Consider the following 26975-nt stretch of genomic DNA (forward strand, 5'->3'; position numbering starts at 1 on the left):
TGTTTGATGATAGATCTGCTTTGTTCTCTGAGGAGTTGATGTCCTGCTCCAGGTCAGAGCTTGGCACAACATCATGTGCTTACTAGTGAGCACTTCCTCTCCTCTGCAGTAGGTTTATTCTTTTTTCTTTGTTTTCTTAAAAGCTGCATCTAATATTTCTATGTATCAGTTGGTTATACTAGGCAAAGCATGTCTTTCTCACTAGCTATTTTCCATAACCATCCAAAGATTTGTCTTGGGATAAGACGGTGCCACCTGTAAATTGGAGTGAAGAATTATTATTGCATTAAGGAATGGCAGTGCCTTTGAGTAGCACATGCTTCTTGCATTGTTAGGCTTTCTGGGTTTCTATAGACATCTACATACTGTTAGGTCTGAATACACAAATGGCCATTGTTTTTGTTCTCTTACTTTATAGTGCATCTAAATGGTATAAGGGATGTATGACTTTCCTCTAAAGTGTGAGGAAGAGGTTGTGTCACTCTGCTTTCATGTTTACTTTCACATACTTTATAAGCAATTTGGCAGATTTCCTGAAGCATCTTTACTGCAGCACATCGGTGCTTTAAATATATAAGTACCGTATATACCCGAGTATAAGCCGACCCGAATATAAACCGAGGCACCTAATTTTCCTACAAAAACCTGGGAAAGCTTATTGACTCGAGTATAAGCCGGTTCACCTTTGCCGCTGTGGAGGAGGAGGAGGAATGAGCAGCCCGAAAGCAACCCTTTGGGCTGCTCCTTCCTCTTCTTCCTTTGCCAAGTTTGCATTTATGCGAGCAATTCAGGAATGGAACAAGCTGCCTGGGGAGAGTAAAGAACCGCCGTTCTTGTACACTTCTTAAGGAATGGTTGACTGGGGAGAGCGGGTGGCGGCACGAGCGGAGAGAAAGGGCTTCTTTCTCGCCACCCCCACCGCCTGTCTCACTTGAGTATAAACCGAGGGCAGCTTTTTCAGCACAAAAAATGTGCTGAAAAACTAGGCTTATACTCAAGTATATATGGTAACTAAAAATAGAACATGGTGTAACTTCGTTCAAAAATTATCTTTAGGCCACAAAGCAGCAGTCCTCAGTGTTGTCCCCTTCCTTCTACCACCTCCGCGACCTCCCTTCCTTCCACTACCCATGCGGAAAGGCCTTTACTGAAGCAGTGGTGACAAAGCTTTCTGTATATTTTGAGAACATGACAGCATATGAGGTTCTATTAATGCCTCCTGACTGGGTCTATAAATATCAAGATTTAATGTTCCCCATATCTTTTCCAAAGGAGGAGACTTTTTAAAAAGCCAGCTCGGTATCAATGAATCCAGCATGTAGGATATGGCCCTATTTTCTTGGGCTTCTGACTTTCTGAACCCAGAAGCAGATGGACATTAACCGCCTCTGATTAGTTGGGAGAGTTGTACATTAATTTTTTATACACTAGGACCACCTGAGTGACTGAATTCAATTACAGGCTCCCTCCTTTTCTCGTTGCCCCCCCTTCCCCCCTGTGTTATTAATGTGGCTCCTCCATAGCAGAAACCGAGGGACCTGTTGAAATGAGAAACCCTTATTTCTTAGCGTGACCCACTGGATAATTAGGGTTAAATTGATATGCTATCACATTGGTGACACATTTTATCTGCCTCTGTTTGTACAAGAGGATACAATGGTGGAGGAAGGACCAATTTGTGCCCTTCTCTCGCTAACCAGACTGAGATAAAAGGTGTCACTAGGACGATAACGTCCTCGCCTTGCTCTCCTTTATTGTTGCTCAATTTACTATTTTTTTCTAAATCCTGTTCTTTCATTCTTTCAATACCCTTGGCCATATTTTAGCTCCATGCCATTGCATAATGATGCCCTGCTAAATGTGTGTGCGCTATCTGCAAACCTGGCTGACAGCCCTGCCTGATAACCAAATTCCTGTCCATCCATCACTAGCTGCCTCTCCTCAACTTAAGGAAAGCGATAACCAAAGCATGGCTGTTTATCACCGCCAAGCTGGGCTCTTCTTTCCTGGTTGAAAGAAAGGAGAGTTGGCTTCAAAGGAGGAAAGAGGGCTGCATGATTTTGTCTCCATCTGTGTGTCATTCTCCTCTGCAGTCCGTCAGACTGCCCTGTTTATTTTAGAAGCCTTCCCTCACATTATGCTGGGCTAGAATTTGACACAAAACTCTCAAGTTTTTAAATTTAATTTTCCCAGTCTTATGGCTCTGGGAGGAAAATTAAAATATGCAGGAGTGAAATATAAAAAGAGTGAATAGGATGTTCAGTGGTCAGGGGTGTGTGTTTCTCTTTCGTGGCTAGTAGGATGTATAACATTCATATTTTTTAGACACATATTTAGGTTGCAGCTGAACTTTTTTTCCTACTGCAGAACATAATGTAGGAATTTAGAATACACAGTGGCAATTGAAGCCTGTCCTTTAAGCCATCCAGGCCTCAAAAGAGAAGTTCTTCCTGCCAATGAAAGTCATGCTGGAGATCATGAAGAGCAGCTAGTCTATTTGTTTTTGGGTTGAATATATCTGTGTAATTCTTTTATTATTGCAAACAAAGATGATAGAGATAAGAGCCCTGCTGGATCAAACCAAAGGCCTGTCTAGTCAGCATTTCCTGCAGTGGCCAACCAAACACTGTGAAGTCTTCAAGGACAACATGAGGACAAGACCTCTCTTGTGTGGTTGGTCTCTAGCAACTGTTGTTCAGTGACATTAATTACTTATATATTTTTCTTACTCTCTCTTCATATAGGTGGGATACCACAATTTTAAAATAAATTATTACAAGCAGTTAAAACAAGAATGCTGCCTCTGATCCTGGATATGGTATATACAGTAACTATCATGACAGTTTGGATTCACATGTAAGAGTTTAGAAGGCAATAGTTTGCTAGCTCATACTTTTTAGTATTTTTATTTGATAAGGAAAAGTAACAAATTTGTGTGTACTTCAAGATGAGGATAACTTGGACCCTTACAAAACTTCAGTTTGGAAGCAGTTTGCCCCAGAACTCTTATGTTTATGTTGAAGTATAGCATGTGTGTATGGGAAGATGTTATTGAGGTCTAGATGCGGACGGTAGGTGAAAGTCTTGTTTCTAGATCCATTGAATTGTGCTCACTTAGAGGCAACACTACAAACACCAGGGAACCAGCACTGCACTGCATTGCCCTATCCAACCCCTTCTTTCTTTGTAGGAGTTTACAACAAAGTGCTGGGTACAAAGTGCATGCCTAATTTGCATATCCAATTGCTTGGATTGGAGTAATTACCATGTGTAAATGGATCTATTAATCACTTATTTAATTAATTTTGGGTCTTTCCTATGTTCGCCTAATTCATACCCCATCCAGCATTCAGGGCATATCTAAAAATCTTTAGCAAAGCATTAATAAGCATTATGACCTGTTAACTACCCCATATCAATCAAATTGATTGGGAACAAATGAATCTACATTCCAAGATAATGGACACAATGCCTATTCTTTGCCCTTCCAGTAGCAGAAGGGGGGAGTTGTGGGGCTTAGGACATGCCTGCTGTCTTGGGAACACAAGTTCTTACTATGGGAGAGATTGTAGAGCTATGATATAGTCCTTAGTTCCCTAGCTAAGTTTGCCAATGCATTGATAATTCTCTTGCTGATAACTTTCTGATGACTGTTGTTACAGCAGAATAGAAATGTGAGGAATAGAAATGTGATCTCCTAGGTATGTCTTGGCTGTTTACCACACGTTCTGTGTGCCTAGTTCTGGTAATCTTGGCATCTTTGGGTCCAGCTGCAAGCACTGGCATAAGTTATGTATCTGAAGAAGTGTGCATGCATTTTATTCTATCCTCTTTCTCAAAACCAGAAGTGTTTTAATAAAGTTTATTTTGTGATGTCAGGCTCCTCTAACGGAATCCAACCTGTTCTCTCTCCTCTCTTACAGGTTACCTGGACAATGCCAATACTTAGGGCTTCCAGTTGCTGATTACTTCAAACAGTGGATTAATCTCAAAAAGGTACTTTCATTGCAAATCTCCCTTTCCCCACCACCCCTTGGCTGCCTCTTCATTTCCCCATCTCCCTTCCTTGGCTCCTTCAAGGAGGTATTTAATAAGCACTGCTGTTTTGCATTGAAATGAGGAGTTATTTTCTCAGAGGCCGGGTGAAGCGAAGTTCCTATTGTATCTCCCCTAATAGAGTCTTACTGTACTTGATGGAATATGGTCTGCAGCTGAGGAGAATCCCATTGTGGCCACCCTAACATAGCACCTCTATGCATAATAACTCAGCATCTCTCTGGGAAAGGCTGGGTCAGCTGGAGCATATCCAAGTCTGCTCCACCCCCCACCCAGTCTTCTAAGTCTCTCTCCCTCTCACCTCCCCTTGCCCGCCAGTGAATATTAGCCAGCTGTTTCTCAGTGCTAAAGGTCTGGAAAGTGCATAGAAAAATAACCTGCTTAAGACTCTGCTTCATACAAACCTTTAAAACAACAACTCCCCGGCTCCAAATTATGTGACCCAAACTGCTTAGCAGTATGACCACTGGAGCTTTAAGCATAGATACCTCCCTCGTTTGTTCAAACCTAATGGATTAACTACTCAGGCATTTTGTATTTCTCTAGAGACTCCCCCCCCCCTCCTCTGGCATACAAGAGAATTGCATACATGGAAAAGGCCATCCCCCAACCTCCCTGTGTTGATAAGGGGACAGTTAGGTAGTGGATACTGGCAATTGGTGCAAGAAAGCCAAACCCAGTGTTGTGCAAGGAAATGTTACAACGCTTTAAACAATTTCTGTATCCTGTTAATGAGTGGCATCATGATGCCATTGAATTCAGCAATTTTGCATTTTCAAACCTTATGTAGGAGCTTGCTTTATGAAATGCTCGCGTAATTTGGTTCTTCCTATTTTGTTTTGCCTATTAAAAAAAATTAATAAAGTGAAAGCAAGAGTGGCATTCTGAATGGTAATAGATTTTTAAAAAATAAAATAAAAAAGCATTTTCTGTTCTGGCAAATCAGGGTAGGGCTTGAATGTAACAAGGGGGAGGCTGGCAGCATGTTCCTCACTGAGCTTGACAAGGGTTTCCTGCTGTCAGAGCAAATTTCTTGCCTTATTGCTGGGCTTTTGCAAATGCAATCTGAAAGCACATTGGGGCGTTGTGCAGTTCAGTGACCATTAATGATCGCCATTTGAAGTTCACTAAACTTCTGGTGAATGGATAGCAGTGATATAACCAGCAGGTTGATGGACATACAAAAAAGTCAAATCACTCTGCGTGGTGATGTTTGATATTAGCTGGCTGAAACCCTTGGCTGTGTTGCACCTCCTGCCCTTAGGACAATACATTATGTCTTTTTTGCTATCGTTTTGGGCTATCGGGTTCAGACTGTTAGAAGCCTGCTTTCTTTATTATGTATAATCCATTTTGACATGCAGGCAGAGGGAAATTTTATGTCTCTTTCAGGGAATAGCTTCATGGTGCTGATGTTTGATCAGAATTCACGATGTTTCAGTATGGCAGGAATGGGAGCAGCACAAAACCCCAGGACAGAGGATCAGTAGAGCAGTAGAGATCAGGGCTCATGTAGATAAAACAGACAAGATCGGGGTTAACATCACTTAGAAAACCACTCACTCTCTTGTCAAGTGTGGTGACCCATACTTGGCTTTCTCAGAAGGAAATAGAAGCTCACTTGTTCTGCAGAATGTGGAAAGAGTAGAAATGGTTTAAGTGCTCAGCCGTCATGTTTTCCAAACTGCCTAGAAATAAGAGTGTTTCAGCCTCAAGCTTGAAAAAATCTCCAACCCTAGGCAGAAAAATTTTCACAGCACTTTAGAAATAACAGGTGGTATTCAACTAAGTTTTATTTAGAGTAGACCCATTGAAATTAAATAACTTGATGAACTTGGTAAAACTTGGTTAACTACCGCCCCATGTTAGGTCCTTGATACTGGTCAGTTGCTAGCAGGATTTTCAGATGGATTTAGTGTATTTTTGTTGTTTCAACTGGACAAACAAAAAAACAAAGAACCAAAACTTGTACCTGAATTGCATGAATTGGGTACAGGTGGTGAAGGCAGAGTCTGAGGAAGGGTGGAAGTCAGAGATTGGTCCTCTGACCTCAGTTGTCTTCAGGTGTCCAATAGAAGCTGGTGTTTGCTGATACAACCTGTCCATGGTAAGCTAGTTCTTTTTACATGGCTCATAGTTGGGTTGCTAATTTACAGGTCAGAAGTAAAATGGGGTAGGAGTCATCTGGGTTTGCTAGTTCATCAGATAATAATAAATGGCAAAAATCTTCCCTTATACATTTGACAGGAGGTTGGAATACTAAAGATGGGGGAGAAGGTAAGAGATATACTTTAGAGCTGGTGTTGGAAGGTTAAGTGTCAAATGGAGAAGTTTCACATTTCTCTTTCACACAGATGAATTGTCTTTTTGATGTGCTAGCAAATTTGGTAAAAAAAGCCAACTGGACTGTAAGCAGAACACCTGTAGCAAGATATCCTTTTGTACAGGAGGTCTGAGAGGGAAAGATGGTAGCAAGCCTCTGTGGGTTGTGTCTAAGAATGGGGAAAGTGGGGGAGCTTCAGAGGGAGTGGCTGAAAAATTCAAAGAGGGAGAAAATGTGTTTTCTGTATAGCCAATCATAGATGATAACACAGATAATGCACATAAAGACAGAGGGCTTGTTGTGAGCCAATTTCTTGCTTGTTCAACAAACCATGGTTAAGATAAGCTATGGCTTATTATTACATCTTAATGAGGATAGGATGGAATAAGTGGTGAGTACTCAATGATAGGTTCTGACTTAGTAAGCTTAGTCATAACCCTGGAACTGTACACACGTTGTAACAGACACATAGCTTGATTCTGTTGTGCATGAGGATACCTTGTTAGAGACTAGGGTGGGTAGGTAGGTCAGCACAGTCTTTTTATCTATATCATATGCTATAGGCATGTATGCATAGTCAACAGCAGAAGATAGTCTTACTACATGGGTTGGAAAGGAGACACAGTACCTTTTTTAAGGACACTAGACTGTGTATCTGCAAAGAAACAAAGCAAAAATGTCCATGTTGTTCCCCTCATCTAATCAGAACATATTGTGTTGGTGAGCTCCTTTCAGTTGAAGCCAGACCACCTGCATCTTCTCTCTTCATTGTTTTCTTTTCTCCAAGTTGGAACTGGCAGGAAACTGATTCATGCCTTGTAACCTTGAGTGTCCTGCTGATGATAACTGCTGTTGCAGGCAGAAGATCTGTCCAGCTTCCCACCATTAGCTGACAAGTACTTCCAGTAAGCCATCTTGGATGTGTAATCTAGGAAAGCCACTCCGGTGGGAATTGGAAGGCATTCTTAGACTTTGTTGCAAGTTCAGAAACAGGTTGAATGTAAAAGGTTCCCCACCCCCCTGTAAAGTTTAACAATAGCCTTAAACATGGATGCAGGGGATGAATAAATGCAAGACCTTAGGATGGGCAGAAATCAGCAGCGAGAACAAGCCCTGCTTATAGCTGGATGCATTGTCACAAGTTTTACTTTCCCCTGCCTGCAAATGCTTCCCGTCTGCCAAACCGCATCGGCCTCTTGCTGACATTTTTAATGTCACTGAGCGATCTTGTATCCTTCATGAACTGTCAGTTTAGTAAGGACTTAGGGCAGGGAGTTTATTGTGCTCTCTGCCTTGACTAGATCTGTATTGGCGGGGGCTACCGGGGGATATGGATTTTATTAGAATGTTCTTATATATCAGCTCTCCCCTTAAACCTTCTCGATGGGCAGCCATTGAGATAGTGGTTGAGTGCTGTTGACTGGCTTCCCTACTGCTGCTGTCAAAAGCTGTCTTTATGAGCAGCAGAGGTGCTGTGGATCAGAATTAAGGTATTTTAAGAAGGATATTGTTTCTCAGATGGTGATGTCCAAGTTTGGAAGAGCTAAGGGTGCTTGCAGGCCAGGATGGAGGAAGCAGTAGTGGGACTGACAAATGCTGGAACTGTAGAGGGTCTATGGGGAAAGGGTAGATACATATAATAAAGCAGTGGCTTGGGGAAAGCCCACTACAGAAGAGCAATTTGCTATACTGCAAGGCTGAAATATAACATGCATTTCAATTTGTCTTTTGGACACTGAGGGCCTGTAACCACAAAACTGCTTGCTCCCTCATAGTTACAAGGAGGAGGGAGGCCATATATAGGTATGTACCAAAGCACCCACCTCCAAATATCTGTCTGCTAAGACTTCCGCTCGGTTGGGTCAGACAGCTGCAATTTACCACTGAATCTTGTGCTGTAAACTCTTTAGAACAGGGATCCATCTCTCTCACTTTGATCTGGAATATGCCATGAGCATTGATGGTACTATATAAACGATTAGTAGCAGTAGTTGCCCAACAAGAAGGTGCAGCTCCTTAGGCTGTGTAATAAAATAACTTTGATTAAGACTTAACAAGGAGCAAAAGGAATGCTCTCATGCAAACAAAACAAAATAGCTTTTATTGTCGTCCTGGGCAATTTGTGCTGTTTGGGTCTCCATTGTGGCAGAAGGCAGGAAGCAGGGGTGCAATGTTGCATGCATTGTACCTCATAAACCTTATGGGTGTATGAATAACTGTGTATATGTATATTTGTGAGCATATGGGTGCGTTAGCTAATGAGGTTGCTGGGCCAGAGTCCATCTGCTATGTCACATGATGATGGTGCAGTGTTGCCAATTTCAACTTTAGTACCAAACGCAGAACCAAATGCATTTTTATCACGTGTAGACTCTAGTCCAGCAACCTCATTTCTGAATTGCATTCATGCTCTGCACAATTGTGTGGTTCACTGATCTGTTAAAACCCTAGTGATATACAGCTGACCCATTCAGATACATCCTGGTGATGTAAAGCTGATAATACTTCTTTTAGGCTTATGATGAGGGTGTGTCCTATGGTGCCTTTTTGGTTAGAAATTGTTGTTCATATTTACTTTTCTTTGGAAAAAGCCTTGATATTTTCGGATATTTATGCACTTCTAAATTATATTCCTGCGATGTGGTAACTAACAGATGTACAACGAAAGTCAATCCTTTGATCCACTATAGTTGCAAAGAGATTTGTATTCAAGATTGGAAGGTTAAAGACCCACCACTCATTACTCAGTGATCTGAAGATCATACTGCCTTTTTTACATTTGAACATACATCTTATAATTGCCAGTCTCATTTGGATATCTGTTTGGACATATGGGCATTTTATATTAATCCATATGTTTAAATTATATTTTATGGAATATTCTTACATTGTTTTCTTTCTGCTAAATGTGTGTGTGTGTGTGTGTGTGTGTGTGAGAGACTTAGCACAGTGTGTAGGCTACATGGATGAATGGCACATTGGGGAAAGTTAGGCTGGCTAAAGCTTAGGATGAGCTCAGGCTTGCAAGAGAGGTTAAAAATAATTGAAAAAGGTTTCTTTGGCTATGTCCGAAGTAAGAGGAAGAACAAGCAAGTGGTAGATCCTCTGCATGGGGAACATGGAGAAATGCTATTGGGTGACAGAGAAAAGGTGGAACTACTCAGCACCTACCGGTACTTTGCCTCTGTCTTCACCCAAAAGGAAAGCGATGCTCAACCTGGTGATAACAGAATGATGTAAGGAGGGAGCTGCAGCCCAAGGTAGGAAAACAGGTAGTAAGGAAACACCTAGCTATTTAACATGAATTCAAATCTCCAGAGCCTAATGAGCTGTATCCAAGGATACTAAAGGAGTTTGTGGGTGTAATTTCAGAGCCTTTGTCTATTATCTTTGAGAATTCTTGGAGAACAGGTGAGGTCCCTACAGACTGGAGGTGGCCAAATGTTGTCCCCATCTTCAAAAAGGGGGAAAGGAAGACCCAGGTAATGGAGAAAAGGAATAGAGGGTTGTATCCAGTGCTGTCTGTGTGCAAGCAGAATGAACTCGTGTTCACATAATGGGACATAGCCTTCTCCCTACAGTCCTCCACATGCCCTCAAAATCTGTTCTAGAAGGTGTGGGATCCCAGGGAGTAAATTTTGTGGGTATGTGAGGGAGGAAAAGGTGAAGTGCTGTTGTACAAGTTGAAGGCTGTTTCTGCAACATTGGATTCCACCTCAAAACGAGCAGAAAAAATAATCAAGGTATGCACTACCTTACAAATATGAGGAAGGGTTAAAGATCGGGACTTTCCTGTAATACCCACTCTTATCTATTACTTTTCTAAGCAGAAGTATATAAAATCGTGAGTGGAGTTGAAAGAGTAGCCAGGAAACAGACCTTTTACCCTTTCAAGTAGTTACTGCAACCAGTGAACCTCCAATGAAATTAACAAGCAGCAGGTTTAAAACAAGCACATAAACTATTTTCACACAACCCTCAGTTTATTTGTGGAACTCTCTGCTATCAGTACAGCTGGGCAATAATAATAAAACCCCTTAGACGAATTAATGGAAGATAAGAATATCAATAGCTCTTTATTAGCATGCTCAGGGCATCTATTCTAATATTTAGGATGTCTCTAAACTTTAAAACTGGTGATTGGGAGTGGATGACCAAGAATGGACTGCTGTTATATATTTCCTCAAGCATCTTTATTTGGCTTTTGTCAAGGATGGGACATAAGGCTAGGTGCATCATTTGTCTGGTCAAACAGGATTGACATTAGGTTCACATAAATTTACTGAAGGCCCAAAGTCACCCAGATAGTGGAAATAATTAGTGTCTGCATGGCAAATTACTAAGCTTAGCAACTTTTGATCTGAAGCATTTGCTTAACATTAAAACATATGCCTAATTCAGAGGCTGACCCTAAAAACTAAAAGGACTACAGGAGTAGGGTCAGAATGTTTGTTGTTCCTGCTGCCAGAAATCATAACATGACGCTTGCCATGGTTATCTTATTGCCTGCTTTCTAACTTCCAGCACTTCCTGGACTTGAATTAGTATTTTTAATTGTGCCATTTTGTGAGTTGTTATCTTATGTAATGACTATTCCTTCAGCCCAGCAGCTTTCCGAAGCACATGCGATCAGCTTGACAGTCATGTGATAGCTCAAAGGATACTGGTAACTAGCCAATCGTAGAGAGAGAGAGACACTGGGTTCATTGATCTGATCAATAGGGGCAGGTGTGCTTCTTCCTCCTGGAAGGCTGCACGGGGCCAGCTTTTTACTACTTTGCCTTTAAATCTGTCACACAGCTGTCTTGAACTCTGGAAATCCTTTCACTCTCTCCCTCGCCTTGTTAACATGTGTTGCCTTTGGGGTAATCAGGGAAAAAATATTATGTCCTTTTACAATTACCGGGTTTTGGAATATTAAAATGTCTCGCTGCATCGGCAATGTTATTTTGATTGGTATTCTAACCTTTGACTAGCCCATAAAGCGAGCCGCTCTTCGAGCCAATATTGCAGGACTGAAATTTAATTCCGAAATGATTCCAGATAATAGGGAGACAGATAATATATGCATGAAGGATATTATGTTTGGACTAAATGCAGCAGGGCCAGGGCTTGGGAGTTGAATAATAGCCCAGAGTGAGTTATAATCTGTGGGACAGAAATACCTTACTGTCAGGGCCACGAGAGGAACTCTTAAATCAAAGGGAGAGAGCTAGCGGGTAGTCATTGGAGACGGAAAGGGCATCCAGGAAAGGCCTTAAAGATACTGGGTCCCCTCTATCCTGCTGCAGTGTACTCCACAAGGGATCTACTTGGTTCTTAACTTGGATGTGTAAATATAAATTTATAAATCAGTGTTGGATTTATGGTGGGGAAAGGTGAGCTTTGAATGCCAAATCTCAGTGGTGATGTGCATTTCTCCCTTTAACTAAAATGGTTCAACTGCCTGTAGTAGTTTTCCAGGAATTTTGAATGAGAATTATTGGAGTGAATTTGTGCTATCTCTAGACATTATTTGGGGTCCTAGTTGCCTGAGGAATGTCTCTTTTCCCAAAGCCCTTAACATTAGTTAGGGATAGGGTACTAAAAGTAACACCTGCCCACCAGGTAAGTTTAGGAAGTTCCCAGGAGTGACTTGATGGTCACCAAGCCCCCTGGAACCCAATGTTGTATGCTTTTAACATTTTTGAAAGGTTTTCATTGGCCAAGTTAAAAGTGTTAAGTTAAACTTACATTTGAATTACTATCTTCTTATGGTATCCTGGTTGTTGGTTTTTCAAATGTCATTTTACACTCTCTTATATAATTTTGGGTTTATGGTCTTGATTTGTATTACGTTATTGGTGACTATTTAAATTGTTATTTGTAAGCCACTCAAACCTCTTGGATCTATATAAATGATAATTACATAGGCCTTGGGCATACTAAGAAAATACTTGTAGGATTATCATGATGTAAGAATTGTTTTTCCTCTAGCTAGAACTAAAGTTGTACTGCTGATGAACGAAACTTTTCGGGCAAACATGCATGAATTCAATTCTATACCAACTGAACGAGGCAGTGGTGACAGATCTTCAAACTTATGTCAGGTACCGGTAGTAGTTCCTGTGGGGATATTCTCGAGTACTACAAAAGACTGTTGATTGATAGATGTCCTAGGAACAGCAAGAGAATGTGGAATTTGCAAAAGTCCCAGTTGCCTTTGCCTACTGTGTTGGATCATCGGCTAGGTTGGCTGAATCTCTGTGCAGATTTGTAAGTGGGTGGCAGTTGTTCACTTTATATCTTTTTCATGCTGTTTTTTTTAAAAATAGTATTGCTAATATTACATTAATGTAGGGATAACTAAGATTCCAGCAACATAGATTCCCTGCATTGTTGGTGATGGAGGGCTGAATCTGAGAAAAAGTGGCTTGTCTAAGGCCACTTAGGAGATCTGGTGAACGGGGGGGGGGGGAGGAGGGGGGGGGAGAGAGAGAAGAGTTTAGCTCTTGCTCAAACCACCCTAGAGTCATACTTGATTCTGTTATCATAAATTTGCTACATATTTGGATTTAGAAAGAAAAGTGTTTTCCCGTGTGGTTATTAACCCTGGGGAAAGCAAATCCCTAGTTAGTCACATTCACGTATCAGACTAGCTTCCATCCAGATCATTAACCAGAATAGCACAGCATGTTAAGCTATAAATCGCCGGTGCCTGGCCTGGCCTGACCCGAACCTGAACATTTGGTCTTATGTGAGCCATGCATCAGATGTGCTAATGTATTGCATGATCTGAGGCCCCAACTTTCTGGGTACATTTCCCACAATGCTTCCCCCCCATCATTATTTATTGAAGTTCTGAAACTTTTAAAACAATGTATCTTGACAGCAAACAGTATAGTAGTTGGCGCAGTGCTTTTTTCAGCCAGCTTTCCTTTACTTTGCCTGAGCATTTGTTCTGTGTGTTTACAGTCCAGCTAGTTGCCATCTGGTCTTGTCTGTGATGGTTAATGTGGTGCTTCTTAGGCTAATTGAATGTAGACCTCTTCCTGTTATACTTGCTTGAATGCTGTTGCTGCACAGTGCCACAGTGAAGGGACATATGAGCTTAGACAACTTTATACAGCTATTTGTGAAATTTTATTTAGACCTTGTGCTCTGTAGTTTGCATCTGTAAAGATGGAATTGGCTGGGATACTGTCAAACAAACAGGCCTCTTTACAGGTAATATTATGTGATGCCTTGCCAGTAAGGTTCATATCTGAAATATATTAAGAAAGAAAGAAAAATGGAAAAGGTTATAGGCTTCAACAGAGCAAACCAAAATCCTGGGGCTCAAATTTGTGACCTAGTTCAAATCAGGTTTATAAAATGAATAAATGAGTAAACAAATGAGTAAAATTAAACCCTATTTCAGACCCTTATATATTCAGATCTCATTAGAAGATTAGGATATATTAAGGGTCAATCATATTCTGCTAATGGGGTTGGGGAGAGAGAAAAATACCTTTGAACTTGGGGTGAGTTGGGTCTTCCTTGTCTAGGCTGCCTCATAGCAGTAAAAATGAATATACTTTTCAAATCATGTTTTGCTTCCAAATCATATCCATTTCAATCCACCATAAACTTTTCAGAGTGGCAAAGAGTATTTCATAAATTAGTTAACCTTGACCCCCACTCAAAAAAACCATGTTAAAAGTTAATTTTGATCCGCCCAACTGGGGAAGAAGGACTGGGGACTCTTGTAATATAAAGCCCTGTTGTGAAGCTGCCTATCTCCAAACTGCATCATATCGCATGCAGGGCAGCTGCTACAAGAATTGCCTATATATTGAGCAAGAGCTGTCTACTTGCTGTGAGACACACTAGATACTAGATATTGCTTATGAACACCAATGATGCAGGGCTCAGAGCGTATAAGAGAGCCACTTTCTGAGATGAGATTGTAAGAGGCTAGGATGCTGAAACAGACCAACATTTTTGTAAGTCTGATCTTTTATAGACCACCAACTCAAGAAGAGTCATAATGGAGCCCGTGGCAGGAAGACTACAAAAATGCTGTGGGTAAATTGCTGCTGAAAAAGTATGTAATTAAAATACCATGGTTCTGTTAGTTTTCTTTGTCTAGAAAATGGTACTTGTTATGTTAGTAAACAATTAGACCTCTAAACTCTGGGAAAAGATGTGGACCCCCACATAAATGTTTTTGCACTATCATAAAGACCACCTGCTGGTCAAGATACCCATATGCTGAAGGTATGTCCCAAAATGCAAAAGGACCAGGAATTGCAGGTTTGTGGTGTCTTGTGCTGATATGTTAGTGTTGGTTCCATACCTCTTGTCATTAGCTTCTCAGAGGCGGAGGGATTTTGTGCAGCATCACTTTTTAACCACAGCTGCAACGTATAGCTTCCATGGGAATATAAGGCCGCATACTCACACTAAAAATGTTTTCTCTTGTACGTTTGTGTACATGGATATATAATTATTTTGCCTGGCCTGACACTGTCATTATCTGTTAGATGCCAAGTGCCAGACCTCAGGAGACACCAGTCCAAAGTTAGATGGTATTCAGGTAGATGTCAGCTGTCCTAGCTTCCTACTCGCCCCCTCGCCCTGCCCCAGCTCCATAGTCTCTTATAGAGCTCCTTGTTTTCCTTGCGGTTGCTTTGCTGGATTTCAGTGTATCTTGAAATCAGCTGTGAGGCTGGAATGCTTGTCGCGTACCAGTGTTGAAAGAGACAAGCTTGACCTCGCACCTGACCCTTCCTCCCCCGCAGTCAATACTAGAGCAAGACTAGAGAAGAAGGGATTAAAGGCAGGGCATGTCTTACAATAATCCTGCAACGTGGGCTGCATTCCAGGCCAGGTGAGAGTGGAGAGGCACTTGCCACATGTGTGGGAAATGCTCGGATGGAATCTGGTAGACTGAAGGAAAGGGAAGACGTATTGCTGGGACTGGTATCCATTTCATATTCTTATTAGCCACTCATGTGCCATGAAGGGGTTAAAAGGCTTAGGAAAGAGATTGGAAGGCAACATATTTTTCGCTCCATAAGACGCACTTTTTTTCCTCCTGAAAGGTAAAGGGGAAATATCCTTGCGTCTTATGGAGCGAATGGTGGTCCCAGGAGCCGAATTGCCCAGGGGCCGAAAAAGGATTGTGCTTTTTATTTTACAAAGAGAAAAGGGGGTGTTGAAAGGGCCCCGCTCAGCAGCTGATCAGCAAGAGATCGGGAGAGAGATAAGAGTCCCTGGCTCCCTTTCAGCCCCGCCCCCTTGCCCAGGCCTCCATTGTTGAATGTGCTGCAGAGGGGGTTGTTTGTTTCCCCAGCAACATGTGACTGGCTGATTAGATTATCTGTCTGCAAACTGTAGAAACCGCTCCCTTTCCTTAAGAAGCTGTAGAAATGTGAGTTGAACCCTATTAAAACAGGGCTTTTCCTCTTTGCTTTTCCCCCTTTGCAAAAGAAGCTTTGCTTTTCCCCCTTTGCAAAAAAGCTGCACAAATCTGAGCTGATCCTAAAAAAGGGCTTTTCCCTTTGCAAAAAAGCTGCAAAAATTTGAGCTGATCCTCAAAAAACAGGGCTTTTCCCTTTGCAAAAAGCTGCAAAACTTTGAGCTGATCCTCAAAAAACCAGGGCTTTCCCCTTTGCAAAAAAAGCTGCACAAATTTGAGCTGATCCTCAAAAAAACAGGGCTTTTAGAGGAGGAAAACCAGAAAAATATTTTTTTTTCTTGTTTCCTCCTCTAAAAATGAGGTGCACCCTATGGTCCGGTGTGCCGTACGGAACGAAAAATACGGTAAATCATACACAAGCTTCTCTTTCCCCCATGTTTCCACTTCCTGTGGCACACATAAAGAATTCTGGCTGTGCAAAGGTCCCATTGGTGCTTTGTAGCCTTCATTCCCTTAGGGAGTGGGAAGTGGGGCTGAAGGTTAAAATACAATGCTTTGAGATTCAGTATTTGCAGTTTCTTCCCCATGGCAATACAGAGGTGAGTAGGGTGTTTTTTAATAACAAACAAACAAACAAACAAACAAACAAACAAATAAAATCCTTCCAGTAGCACCTTAGAAACCAACTAAGTTTGTTCTTGGTATGAGCTTTCGTGTGCATGCACACTTCTTCAGCAAAATATTAAAATACAATAATTCATCAAATATTAAAAACTTCCTGATCCAGGTGTCTTCTAAAAGTCAGATAGTTGTTTATTTCCTTGACATCTGATGGGAGGGTGTTCCACAGGGAGGGCACCACTGCCGAGAAGGCCCTCTGCCTGGTTCCCTGTAACTTCTCTTCTCGCAGTGAGGGAACCAGGCAGAAGGGCTTTGGCGCTGGACCTCAGTGTCTGTGCAGAACTATGGGGGTGGAGACGCTCCTTCAGGTATACTGGGCCACTTTTTAAAATTCCAGGCAGACTTTTAAACTGAATTCTGATTTTATCACTTTAACTTGTTTTTATTGAATTTTATTGGGTTTCCTGTAAACTGCTTAGAAACATGAGTGAGTCAGAGCAGGAGAGGGACAGACTCTTAAGTGACTCAATTTACCTGTATTCCCTTCATTAATTTAATGTGGGGGCTACATGCTGTCAGTGGAAGGGGCTAAAAGATGTTGTGGTTTGCATCAGAACCCAAGTGGGAAAGATACCCCTTTCTCTTTCTCTGCCCCCTGCTTGCCTCCCAGATTGCATGTGACCCTCATTTCTCCTATAGAGGAGAATGCAATGCCTCCTTTTACTCTTGGAACATAATGTTACCTGTTTTTAGTAAAAACCATACCAGCATAGTGTGTGTCATCGAGGGCTGTCCCAAGGCCAGGGTTGCAGCTAACATCTTTCTGAAGTGTTAGAATGGTGTTAATAGAAATGTCTGAAAGATCTCACAACTCTGGCTGTAAAGAGGGGTACTGATTATGTTGTTGAGGCTTGTTAGTAGGGTGAAAAATACGGGTCTGCTCCCCAAGGAATCTGGATTGTAGTAACACTGACTCTCAACAATGACAATTAGAGCCCAGATGCACATGTTCACTCTAAAAAGGTTTTCTTTTCTACACTTGAGGAAACTCTTGCAATGATCCAAGCGTGCTGAGCCCTAAACTTTGAGTTCTGGATATAACCTTGCAAATCTGCTTCTTATTTTCTTGACTAATACTTTAAAGATTGTTTAGAAATGCTGGCTCAGATTTTGCTACTCTCCTAGATCTCAGCTGCATGTTGTGAGTGCTTAAGATTATAAACCTGTCCAGCAAGGTGGTATCATCATCATCATCATCATCATCATCATCATTCTTAATTAGACCCTGACACCTGAGGAATTGCTATTTGTGGGGTAATAGGTAGGAGAATTCTATGGCTCTGAAGGCTCCTGATGTTATCTTTTTCCACTCTTCATTTTTTTTTTGTTTCAGAACTGATAGGTTAGTCCTTAGTACCAACAGATCCTGAGTGTCTGCCATGGTTCTCAAAGCAAGTCACCCTCAAACATGTATTATTCTCATTGATCCCCATTTCTGTCGTATAAGTAGTTGGGGAGTGGTTGACAGTACAACATTTGCTCTTTGCTTTATTGTTTTATAACCTGCTCAGAGCTGGGTGCATACAGCTGTCCAAAAAGAAGTTTATACCAATGTCAGTACAGAGACCCAAGGCACAACTCTGTGTTACCACCTAGGTTCCATATATTCTTTTGAATTGATACATTTCTGTTAGTAGAGCTAAGGGATCCTAGCTGGGGCTGTGTGCTTCTTATCTTGTGATATTGGAGAAACAAGCAATAATAAATAGAGCAATCCTAGCCAGGAAAAAGTTGAGCTGGGTTAAGATTTCATGGGGGACAGACTTGGCCTGCTTTGGGAATTGGGCTCAGACAGATCCAGGAGACCAAGTAAAACCATGTGGTTGAATCCCAGACTGTTTGCTCTGCCTAATTATCAGAAGCCTCGCATTCGTTCTGCTGGGTGCACATTATGCCTTTATTGTAGTGTAATTATGCCAGCTGCCTATGTTTAGTGCCATAAAAAGGAATAAAGTGCCCATTACCTGCCGAAGGAATTCTTCCTGTGGGTTTTTTTTATTTTTATTGCTCCATAGTACACAGTGGGGATAGCTTTGATCAGCCATGCTCCATGTAAAATAGCTAGTGAAGCGCAGGGCCATCCGTCAGGCGTTTTGCCGGCGACTGGCCTGCTGGCCCTTCCAGGCTCTCCTGTCTCTGCAGGCACCTTTTGGCTGCCAGCCTGATGGGTGAAGCCAGTGCTCCTTCTGCAGGAGCATCATCCTCAAAATTACCTAAATTAAGGGTGAAATATATTTGCCTTTTGAGAATACTGCTACTTCAGGATGGCTGTCTTAATCTTTATGTCTTACATGCTTGTTTACCCTTCAAGCACTAATCTGAAATCTTCCAAAGTTGTCTTTATAATTGGAGTCAAGACACTCGGACCATCTGGGCCCAGTGACAGCGGGTCTTCAAGTGGACACCTGCTACCAAAACCTTTAAAATGAAGATGCCAGGGATCCTAGGTATTTTTCTCTGTGAAGAAGGGCAAGATTTATATTTCAGAGTGCATCTGGAGAAGCAGGACCCATAGAGAATGGGTGGTGGGAGAGAGGGATGAGCATGGATTTCCTGTGTAACCCAAAGAATGGAAAGTGAACTGTTCAGTTCTGAAGAACTTAAGTAAAAACCTTGGCACTTTGTTAGTTTATCAGCAACTTTGAATGGCATGTAGGGAATTCTGCATCCAGCTATTTCTGAATGTCATACATTTATATATGCATTTATTTTTAGGCAGATATAGGCCACTTTTGAGCCTCAGCATATTAATGACATTACACCCCAAATCCCCAGATGAAATTGCTCAGTAGTTTCCAATAGAACTTGGAGTGGAACCCTGCCATAAATGCCATGGGGCAGAGTAGTAGTCCCTCAATATCACTTTCTAGAAATGGCCACCTAGGTATGAATGGAACCACTGTGGCCCAGTGTCCCCAGTGCACATCTCATGTAGCCAGGCAAGAAGGATATTGTGGCTGATAGTGCTGAAAGCTACAAAAAGTACCAGGAGGGTTGTTTATTTAAAGCATTTTTATTCTCCTCTTCACCCTTTTGGATTTCAGGGCACTGCACAATCAATACTCATAGCAAAATACAATAATAAAACAATGAATAAAATTTACAAAATTCATTTCCAGCAGTTAAAAATGCATGATTCAGCAAAAACATTTTTGCCTGGTGCCAAAAAATGTCAATGTTCACTCCAGGTAGAATATTATGTGGGCTCTAGTGCTAAAAAAAGTCATTCTCTCTTCTTGTAAAGGAGGCACATGAAGGTGAGTTTCACTTTTTAATGCCAAAACTGGGCTGAAATCATTGTCATCCAAAACGGTCTGGAGTTACTGAATTGTATTAATTGTTTTGGTGAATTTGTTGCTGTTGTTTGTTTTATTTATATGCTATTGTCGAAACAAAATAAAAAACTCCTTCCAGTAGCACCTTAGAGACCAATTAAGTTTATTCTTGGTATGAGCGTGGTATCACCCATTCCCACCACCCTTCTGAGTAATACCCCTCCCCACCCTCTCACTATATATAAGGGTCTGGTGACTTCTGTTTCAGTGTATCTGAAGAAGTGTGCATGCACACGAAAGCTCATACCAAGAACAAACTTAGTTGGTCTCTAAGGTGCTACTGGAAGGAATTTTTTTATTTTTTATTTTGTTTCGACTATGGCAGACCAACACGGCTACCTACCTGTAACTTGTTATATGCTATTGTGTTTGATAGAGTGATCGCAATGTGCTTGTTTTGATGCTACTGTGAATATTATGAGCTGCTTTGAGTTCAATATTTGTTTTTGGGAAAGCATAATATAATGTTAAATCAAATCAGATCCACTAAGACTGTCAGTGACTATTACCCATGATGGCTATGTTCTGCTGTTTCACTCAGGTTCTTCTTGGAGGCTTCCCATAGGCATCTGGTTGGCCAATGTGAGAACAGGATACTGGGGAAGATGAGCTTCCTTTAACCAGGAGGACTCTTCTTATGTTATTGTCTGTTTGAGTACCTTGTCCCAAAAGGGAATATTTATGATTAACTTATACCTGAAATGATACTGAGAGGCCTAGAGAGGATTTTTTCAAGAGTGGCCTTTTGACCCTCTCTTTTAATGCGGCTGAGGCACTTATAACTTCCTGGATTCAGCTGGTCAGTCCTCTACCATTTGATGTTAAGATCTCGGAGGGGCAAGGGGCAAGCAAACAGGTTAATTGCAGTTCTCCAAGCACCTTGTCATCAACATTGATCCTCCACAACTGAAAACAAGACTAGATGGTGCTCTGGGTGTATTCATTCATGGACTTGCACATAAAGCAGAAATCAGGTTGAAATGCATACAAGCATTTTTATCTTCAAAACGTGTGGTACACATGTCACAGCTGGCTTCCAGGAATCTATCATGTTATCTTGTGGGTCAGATTGGCAAAGACCTTGCAGCACCTGGAAAAAATCTGTTAGTACTATTTAACATTACAGAGCACCAGCTGTCCTTCTCAAAATGTTGATGGTGTTGCCTCTAAAGTGAACCTGGGGCTGGTAGGAGCAGTTGAATCAGATTCCACAAGATTTCTTCTGCTTTTCTAGATTCTACAGGACAGAAGAGTGTATACAAAATTCCACATTGGAACAGGATTGTGTTTACTCAGTAAAATCTTGCTGGCATAACTTAATCTTTCTGAGCTTTAGTTGAAAAAGAATGTAGCACAACAAATTCAGAAAGAGTAGTTGGTATCTGTATCCTTGATTAAAAAAACAAACAAACCACCATGCTTTGAGAGAGGTTGCTTTCTGCACTCAGTGTGATTTAAGCCAGGACAATTGCTTATTCAAACAATTCTAGCCAACAAATTTTAAGAGTTACTAAAGTGGAATTTTGCCATTAACAGGAAATGTACCAGATTCTTGTATGAAATTTGCAGATTCTTAAGGCGTACTAGGTTTATTGTGGATGTGGGTTGAGAGGGTCTGTGCAGCATTGTCCTGGACTTGAGTTCAACTCACATTTATTGTGTCATAACAAAGCCAGAAGTCAGTTGAGTAGTGGTGTGGTTAATATGGGTTTTGTTGCGAAATGGACATATACTGAAGCAGCTGGACTGCTGATTTTGGGGCTTGTCAAATATTGTGACTCTTTATTTGCCTTTCTAGGCATTAAGCAGTGCTTAATCGTGTAGCTTCTTCATGGCCTACAGGCAGCCTGGCTGCATAAATTTGTTTACTCTCCGGCTAGGTGATTGGTTCTCCCCTTTACTTGTGAATCCTTATATATTGCTTTCCTTCTCTAATGGCCTTCTACCTACACATGCTCATTTCTTTTCATCAGGTGTTCCTTGAAGTGGCCTTCACACTTTTCCAGACTTGCAGCAGGCAGGTGTGTCTGCGTAAGATGGACTTGCCTGTGCTGGCGTTGCCCCCAGCTTCATTGCTTCTGTGTGTACTGTCTGCACCAGAGAGGTGTAACTGCCTGGCTGAGGAAGAATCTTGAGAGGCTTTGGATGGCAATAATTGATTAAGAGGGTAATTGCCCTGAAAATTCAGATTGATCAGAAGGGAAAAATGATAACTTGTGTAACCATTTAAAGCAATGTGCTGTCAATAAGGGAAGTTAAGACAGAACATGTGGAGAGTAGGGAGAAATGGATGTATGAAAAGCTTGAGAGAGAAGAGGGAGCCATGCTTCTTGGGAGTGTCTTGTTACTGACCCTGGGCTACTTGGGATTCAATCACTTTTATCTTTCCCTCCCTCTTTCAATCCAAATGCCTTTTCATATTAGAAAATTACAATCTGCTCTGCTCATGCAAGATTTATTAGCTCTGCTGAGCAATAGCGCAAGAGGTAAATGATGGCTCATTCCATGCATTTTTTTTCCTGGGTGAGATACGATGAGCAACTTGCAACTTTGTATGGGTTCTTCCATAGATGTGCCCAAGGAGGGTGAGCGAATTTAGTTCTCCTTGGTCAGCACTAACTGGACCAACCCTCTTGTATTTGCTGAGCCCTCTTGTATTTGCTGAGATTCTATTATTAATAGAACTTCTCCTACCTATTTGTCTTTAAATTAAGCACTGCTCAGATTATTCTGTATTACCTACTTTCAAATACTTACTGATATTTTCACTATGTTCCCATACAAATTTCTATAGCTTTCCAGTGCAGAAAAAAATAAATAGTGCACATAACCTTTTAACTTCCCTAGTCCTTCCCAATCCAGGGGTTCCAAGTGTTTTGCATTTGTTAATATTAGAAGTAAGCTGTATAGCGAGGGAGCTAAAACTGATATTAAATATTTACCACTGAGACTTGGAAGGTTTTAAGATAGACTTAGGAGTAGAACTCCAGTCCTCTGATGCCTATACTTGGGCTTTTTAGATTCAGTGCATTTGAAAGTTGCGCTAAGGAGATTGCTCTGCCAGTGCAAGCATTGCTGCTCCATCAGGCAAGCAAACTCACCTGCCTTTCTTCTTTGCTTGCACTGTTCTGGGTGTTCTCCTGATCCCCAAGAGCTATGAGGGGAGAGGGGGAACCCCATTGTGTAACTATTTAGTTGAATCCAGCCCATTATCTTCTCCGTTGTAACTCTGCAGATATTAAATTGCATGGTATATTTGCTAGACTTTTTTTTGAAGAGACCGGGCAGATATGATATCCCTCTGCCCCGCTGGACCATATTCCTGGCCACACATTATGCTTTCATTTCATTCTAAGAAATTTGAATCCTCCCAGTGACTAAACGGTGCTAGTTGCCATGAAATAAACTTATTTTCATACTGATTGCAAGATTTTGGTTTTTGCAGAATTCCAACTGTATGAAAGGAATTGGTGGTGGTGGTGAAGGGTAAGAAATGAGGTGAAGCTGGAGATAATTATGTGGTAGGGCAGCCTGGTCCAAGGAACATAAAAGGAAAGACAACAAGGTTTTACATGGCAGGAGCCTTGCCTTCTTACCATTCAGAGCCTTTTGCAACAGTATTTTTACATTATTATTTTTCTTAACCATAATGGCTACCAATGTGTTGCTCTTAAAATTAGCCTTGTTCCAAAATTCCGGTTCTTTATGCTGTATGTTTGTATAGGTTCAGTATACACACAATGCTCACTACTCCCAATAATTTATGTTGGCTATTTCTTGTGGGTAGACACCAATTGGTTGCATACTTCATTTGTTATTTAGCAGACAGTTGAGAGTGGACTATATATTTATGTTGAATTATACTTTCCATGGATTGTCGCCATGTGATTTATGCAAGCTAACTTGTTGTTGTTAGTTTTATTGGATTTCTTGCTCAAGCATCACCATAAGGTTCCAGGGCAGATTATAACAATATAAATATACTATATTAAAATAAGTTAAAACAATGTACATATATGGTGGGTGTCAAAGGCCAGAGTAAATATGTGTGTCTTTAGCATATGACAAAGGCAATATAGTGGAGAGGGAATGCCATGAAAAATGCCCTCCCCCTGGGTACCTCCACTTGAACTTCTGAGACCCCCGCCAGCCTTAACACCCAGGAGGGCCTGTAGGGAAGGAGGTAGTCTTTCAGGTATTTGAGACCTACATTGTTAGTTGTCATAGCAATGTGCTGGTCAATAATCACACAGTTCAAAGTTGGAGTTAACTCTTTATTAGCAGAAACACGATCTCACAGGCCTGGCTGAGTGTTGGGCCTAATGAGCACAGCAGCTCATTCCTGGTGGTCTCACTCCATGAAAATCAGTTGCCAAGGCTGAAAGTCCCCACCTCCTCACAGCCTATGAGTCCACTCCATTCCAGGGCTTTCCCCAAGCAATCAAAGACTGCTCCTGTGTGCAGCCAACCTCTCCTCAACACTTGTCGTTTCTCTTCTGGTTCTGGAAGACAAGTGGTAAGGGGAAATAGTTGCAGTAGGAGGCGGAGACACTCATGATTCTTCACCAGCCTGACTCATCTCTGCCTCTTGGCCTCCCTCTTTCCACTTGCCTGCTTCAGCTTCTGCTTCTGCTTCTTGATTTCTCTCTGCCACAAACTCTCCCAGCTCACTAAGCCTTGTTACCCCTTCAGCTCCTGACACTTCTTCTTCACAGTCTTCTCCCTCCAATCACTCATTGTCGTCCCACCACCACTCTCTGGGCTCTGAGCCTCCTCCTTCCCTTGGTGGTACCCTGGCTGGTTACTCCCACCATTCCTCTGTGTCCAACCCGTCCATGACATTTGTTGTCTGAAAATATTCATTCTTCCTCCCTGCTGCTGCTTTGACGGCCTCACTGACCCCAAGTTATACGAGGATACGGTGCAGCAGCAATTGTGTCATTTAAAAATCAAGTTAGCTACAGCAGACAGCTTTTGCTGCTGCCTTTATGGTTTGCAGACTCAACGGACATCCCCAGAGTCACACATGACTCATTGCCTATCAAACCAAAGCCACTAGAATTGCAGCCCAGTCACCTTCCTTTGTGCCATGGGGTGGGGTGAGGAAGTCTCTCTCACCTTTGGGGGAAGCACTTTTTGCCTGTTGTGGAGTGAGACATTGACCCCTCCCTTTCTTCCAGTCCTCTGTACAGGGCTGGGATTTGGGTTGCAGGGTTCAAAGAGATTCTTACTGCTTTGGGGTGTCTCCCAGCTTGGTGCAAAGGGAGAAGTCCACTGCTCTTTACCCATAGATCCTTTTGTGTATGGCAGAAAACTCAGGGGAGTCGTAGGGCTGGGAATGGTCACTAATAATGTCAGCCAAGATTTGTGGACTGCTGCTTCAGAGCCTGAATGAACTGTGGAAATCAGACACGTATTCCCCACATCTCTGCTTCCCTGCTGGCACATTTTCCTGTAACATATGAAGCTGTTCTGAGCTTGGAGGTTTTCAAGTAGCAGGCGTTCATGTCACCATGACTGTGGGTACCACTTAGTCACACAATTTCACCTCTTGGACTCCCACCAAAGCATGAGAAGAGTTTAGGTTATTGGAGTTCTTTCCTCGGGCAGATTATGTGTTAATGGGGCCTTTGTAGTACTTCCGGTTTTGATGCAGTTTTCAGTTTAGAGCTTCCAGTAGGCACTCTTTAACTTTTTCCAGACCTGTGCTAAGGTTCTTCCCCCGCTTTCCCCCTTTCCGTACGCACTGCCATGTTCTGCTATAGTAGGCAAAGCAGATAGGTCGACCGCTGGAAACACGTTCCAGGAATCACGTCAGCTGTCATTACTTACATTACCTTGATTGGGAACAGTCAGTTTATGTCACCGTCTATCATCACACCTCTCATGGGAGACATTGGCAGAGGAGGAGAGGAAAAAAGGGATTATAGAGCATTTGTCTGGGTGCTCAGCCAATCCCAACACGCTGCTAGTGGAACATCAGTCATCAGGCAGCTTGAAGTGAGGGTACCTTGTATGATAGATCATCCCATGTGAGAGGGAGGCTTCTGAGACTGTTCTAATGCAGATTCCTCGGAGAAAGCCAGTGGTGTTTCCATAGACATTAGTACAATAATTGATCTTTTGAACAAATTACAAAGGAAATTGTAGTATTTTGTTTCGGGATTGTATTTTTTCTGGGCTAGTAGCTGTATATGGTCATATTTTCACTGGTTTAAACTACTTTTATCTGATTTGTTTTTATCGGAGAGAGGCGCCCTCCCCTCTTTGTTCTGGTGCTTTCTCTCCGAAAACCTGCCTTTTAAAGCTCAAACTCGAATTGAGGTTTGCTCCAATTGAGTGCTAAAGAGCAAGGCGAAAACAGACTGAAAAACAAACAAACAAGCTTGGGGCAGAAACAAACAAAGGCGTGGACTCAAAGTTTTTAAGCATGGGCCCGTGCCTGAAAAGAGTGGGGCAAAAGCTAAGTGTAGGTTAGCCCTATGCTTCTCCAAATCAGTGCCTTATGAAATCCCCCATGATTCTCCCAAGGAGATTTGTAACCTCCAGTGATAATTCAAAGGGTTAAAGGCCGCAATGGTTTTGTATGGGAACAAAAGGAGTCCCCCAGATATACCTGGCAATGAAGAACTGGAAAAAATGGGAACATTTCCCAAAGCTGGACCCCCAGATACCTTTGAGAAGCTCACAGTGCTGGTCAGAGAGAATTGGGTATGGACGATGTCTTTGAAAATCTCTCATGCTCAGAGCAGCTACACTTACCTGGCGAGATACCATTTTAGAGACCAAAGTTCATCTTCTGAGCAAAAAGGAGCATTCTGTTTCAAGAGTGTTTCTAGTGAGTAAATACGTCCTATAAAATGTTCTGAATGCCTCTCTCTGTTAAGCAGAGGGGGAAGTGGTGCGGGTATGTGGAGTTAGCATGGCCTTTGGAGTAAATGGAAGGTTTGGTGAGTGTGCCTGTGTGTTCTGTTCTTTTCTTCTCTTGGTCAACTGTGGCTGGAGATAAGAGTTTCCCATTTGAAGTTCAGAAAGAAAAAGAAATCTATTGTTAGAAGAGACTTTCTTTTTTGACTTGATTATCTATCTCCAGTGATACAGAGGAGGAAAAGATTTATTCTGATAAAGGCAGCATTTAAAAAGAAAAATCAACCCCTATGTGAGTGTTGCTATTCTCTGTACTTCAAAGCTTGAAGTA

General features: G+C 41.8%; 1 protein-coding gene across 2 annotated transcripts in view; it reads left to right on the forward strand.

Moving 5' to 3' along the window:
* ERI3 (ERI1 exoribonuclease family member 3) overlaps positions 1-26975 on the forward strand; it is a 189352-nt gene that overhangs the window by 58860 nt on the left and 103517 nt on the right. For both annotated transcript variants that reach the window (XM_033152328.1, XM_033152329.1), the window contains one exon: positions 3924-3996. In XM_033152328.1, the coding sequence (XP_033008219.1) occupies positions 3924-3996 (73 nt within the window). The remainder of the gene's footprint in view (positions 1-3923; positions 3997-26975) is intronic.

Source organism: Lacerta agilis, chromosome 6 (genome assembly GCF_009819535.1).
Source record: "Lacerta agilis isolate rLacAgi1 chromosome 6, rLacAgi1.pri, whole genome shotgun sequence".
NCBI lineage: Eukaryota > Metazoa > Chordata > Lepidosauria > Squamata > Lacertidae > Lacerta > Lacerta agilis.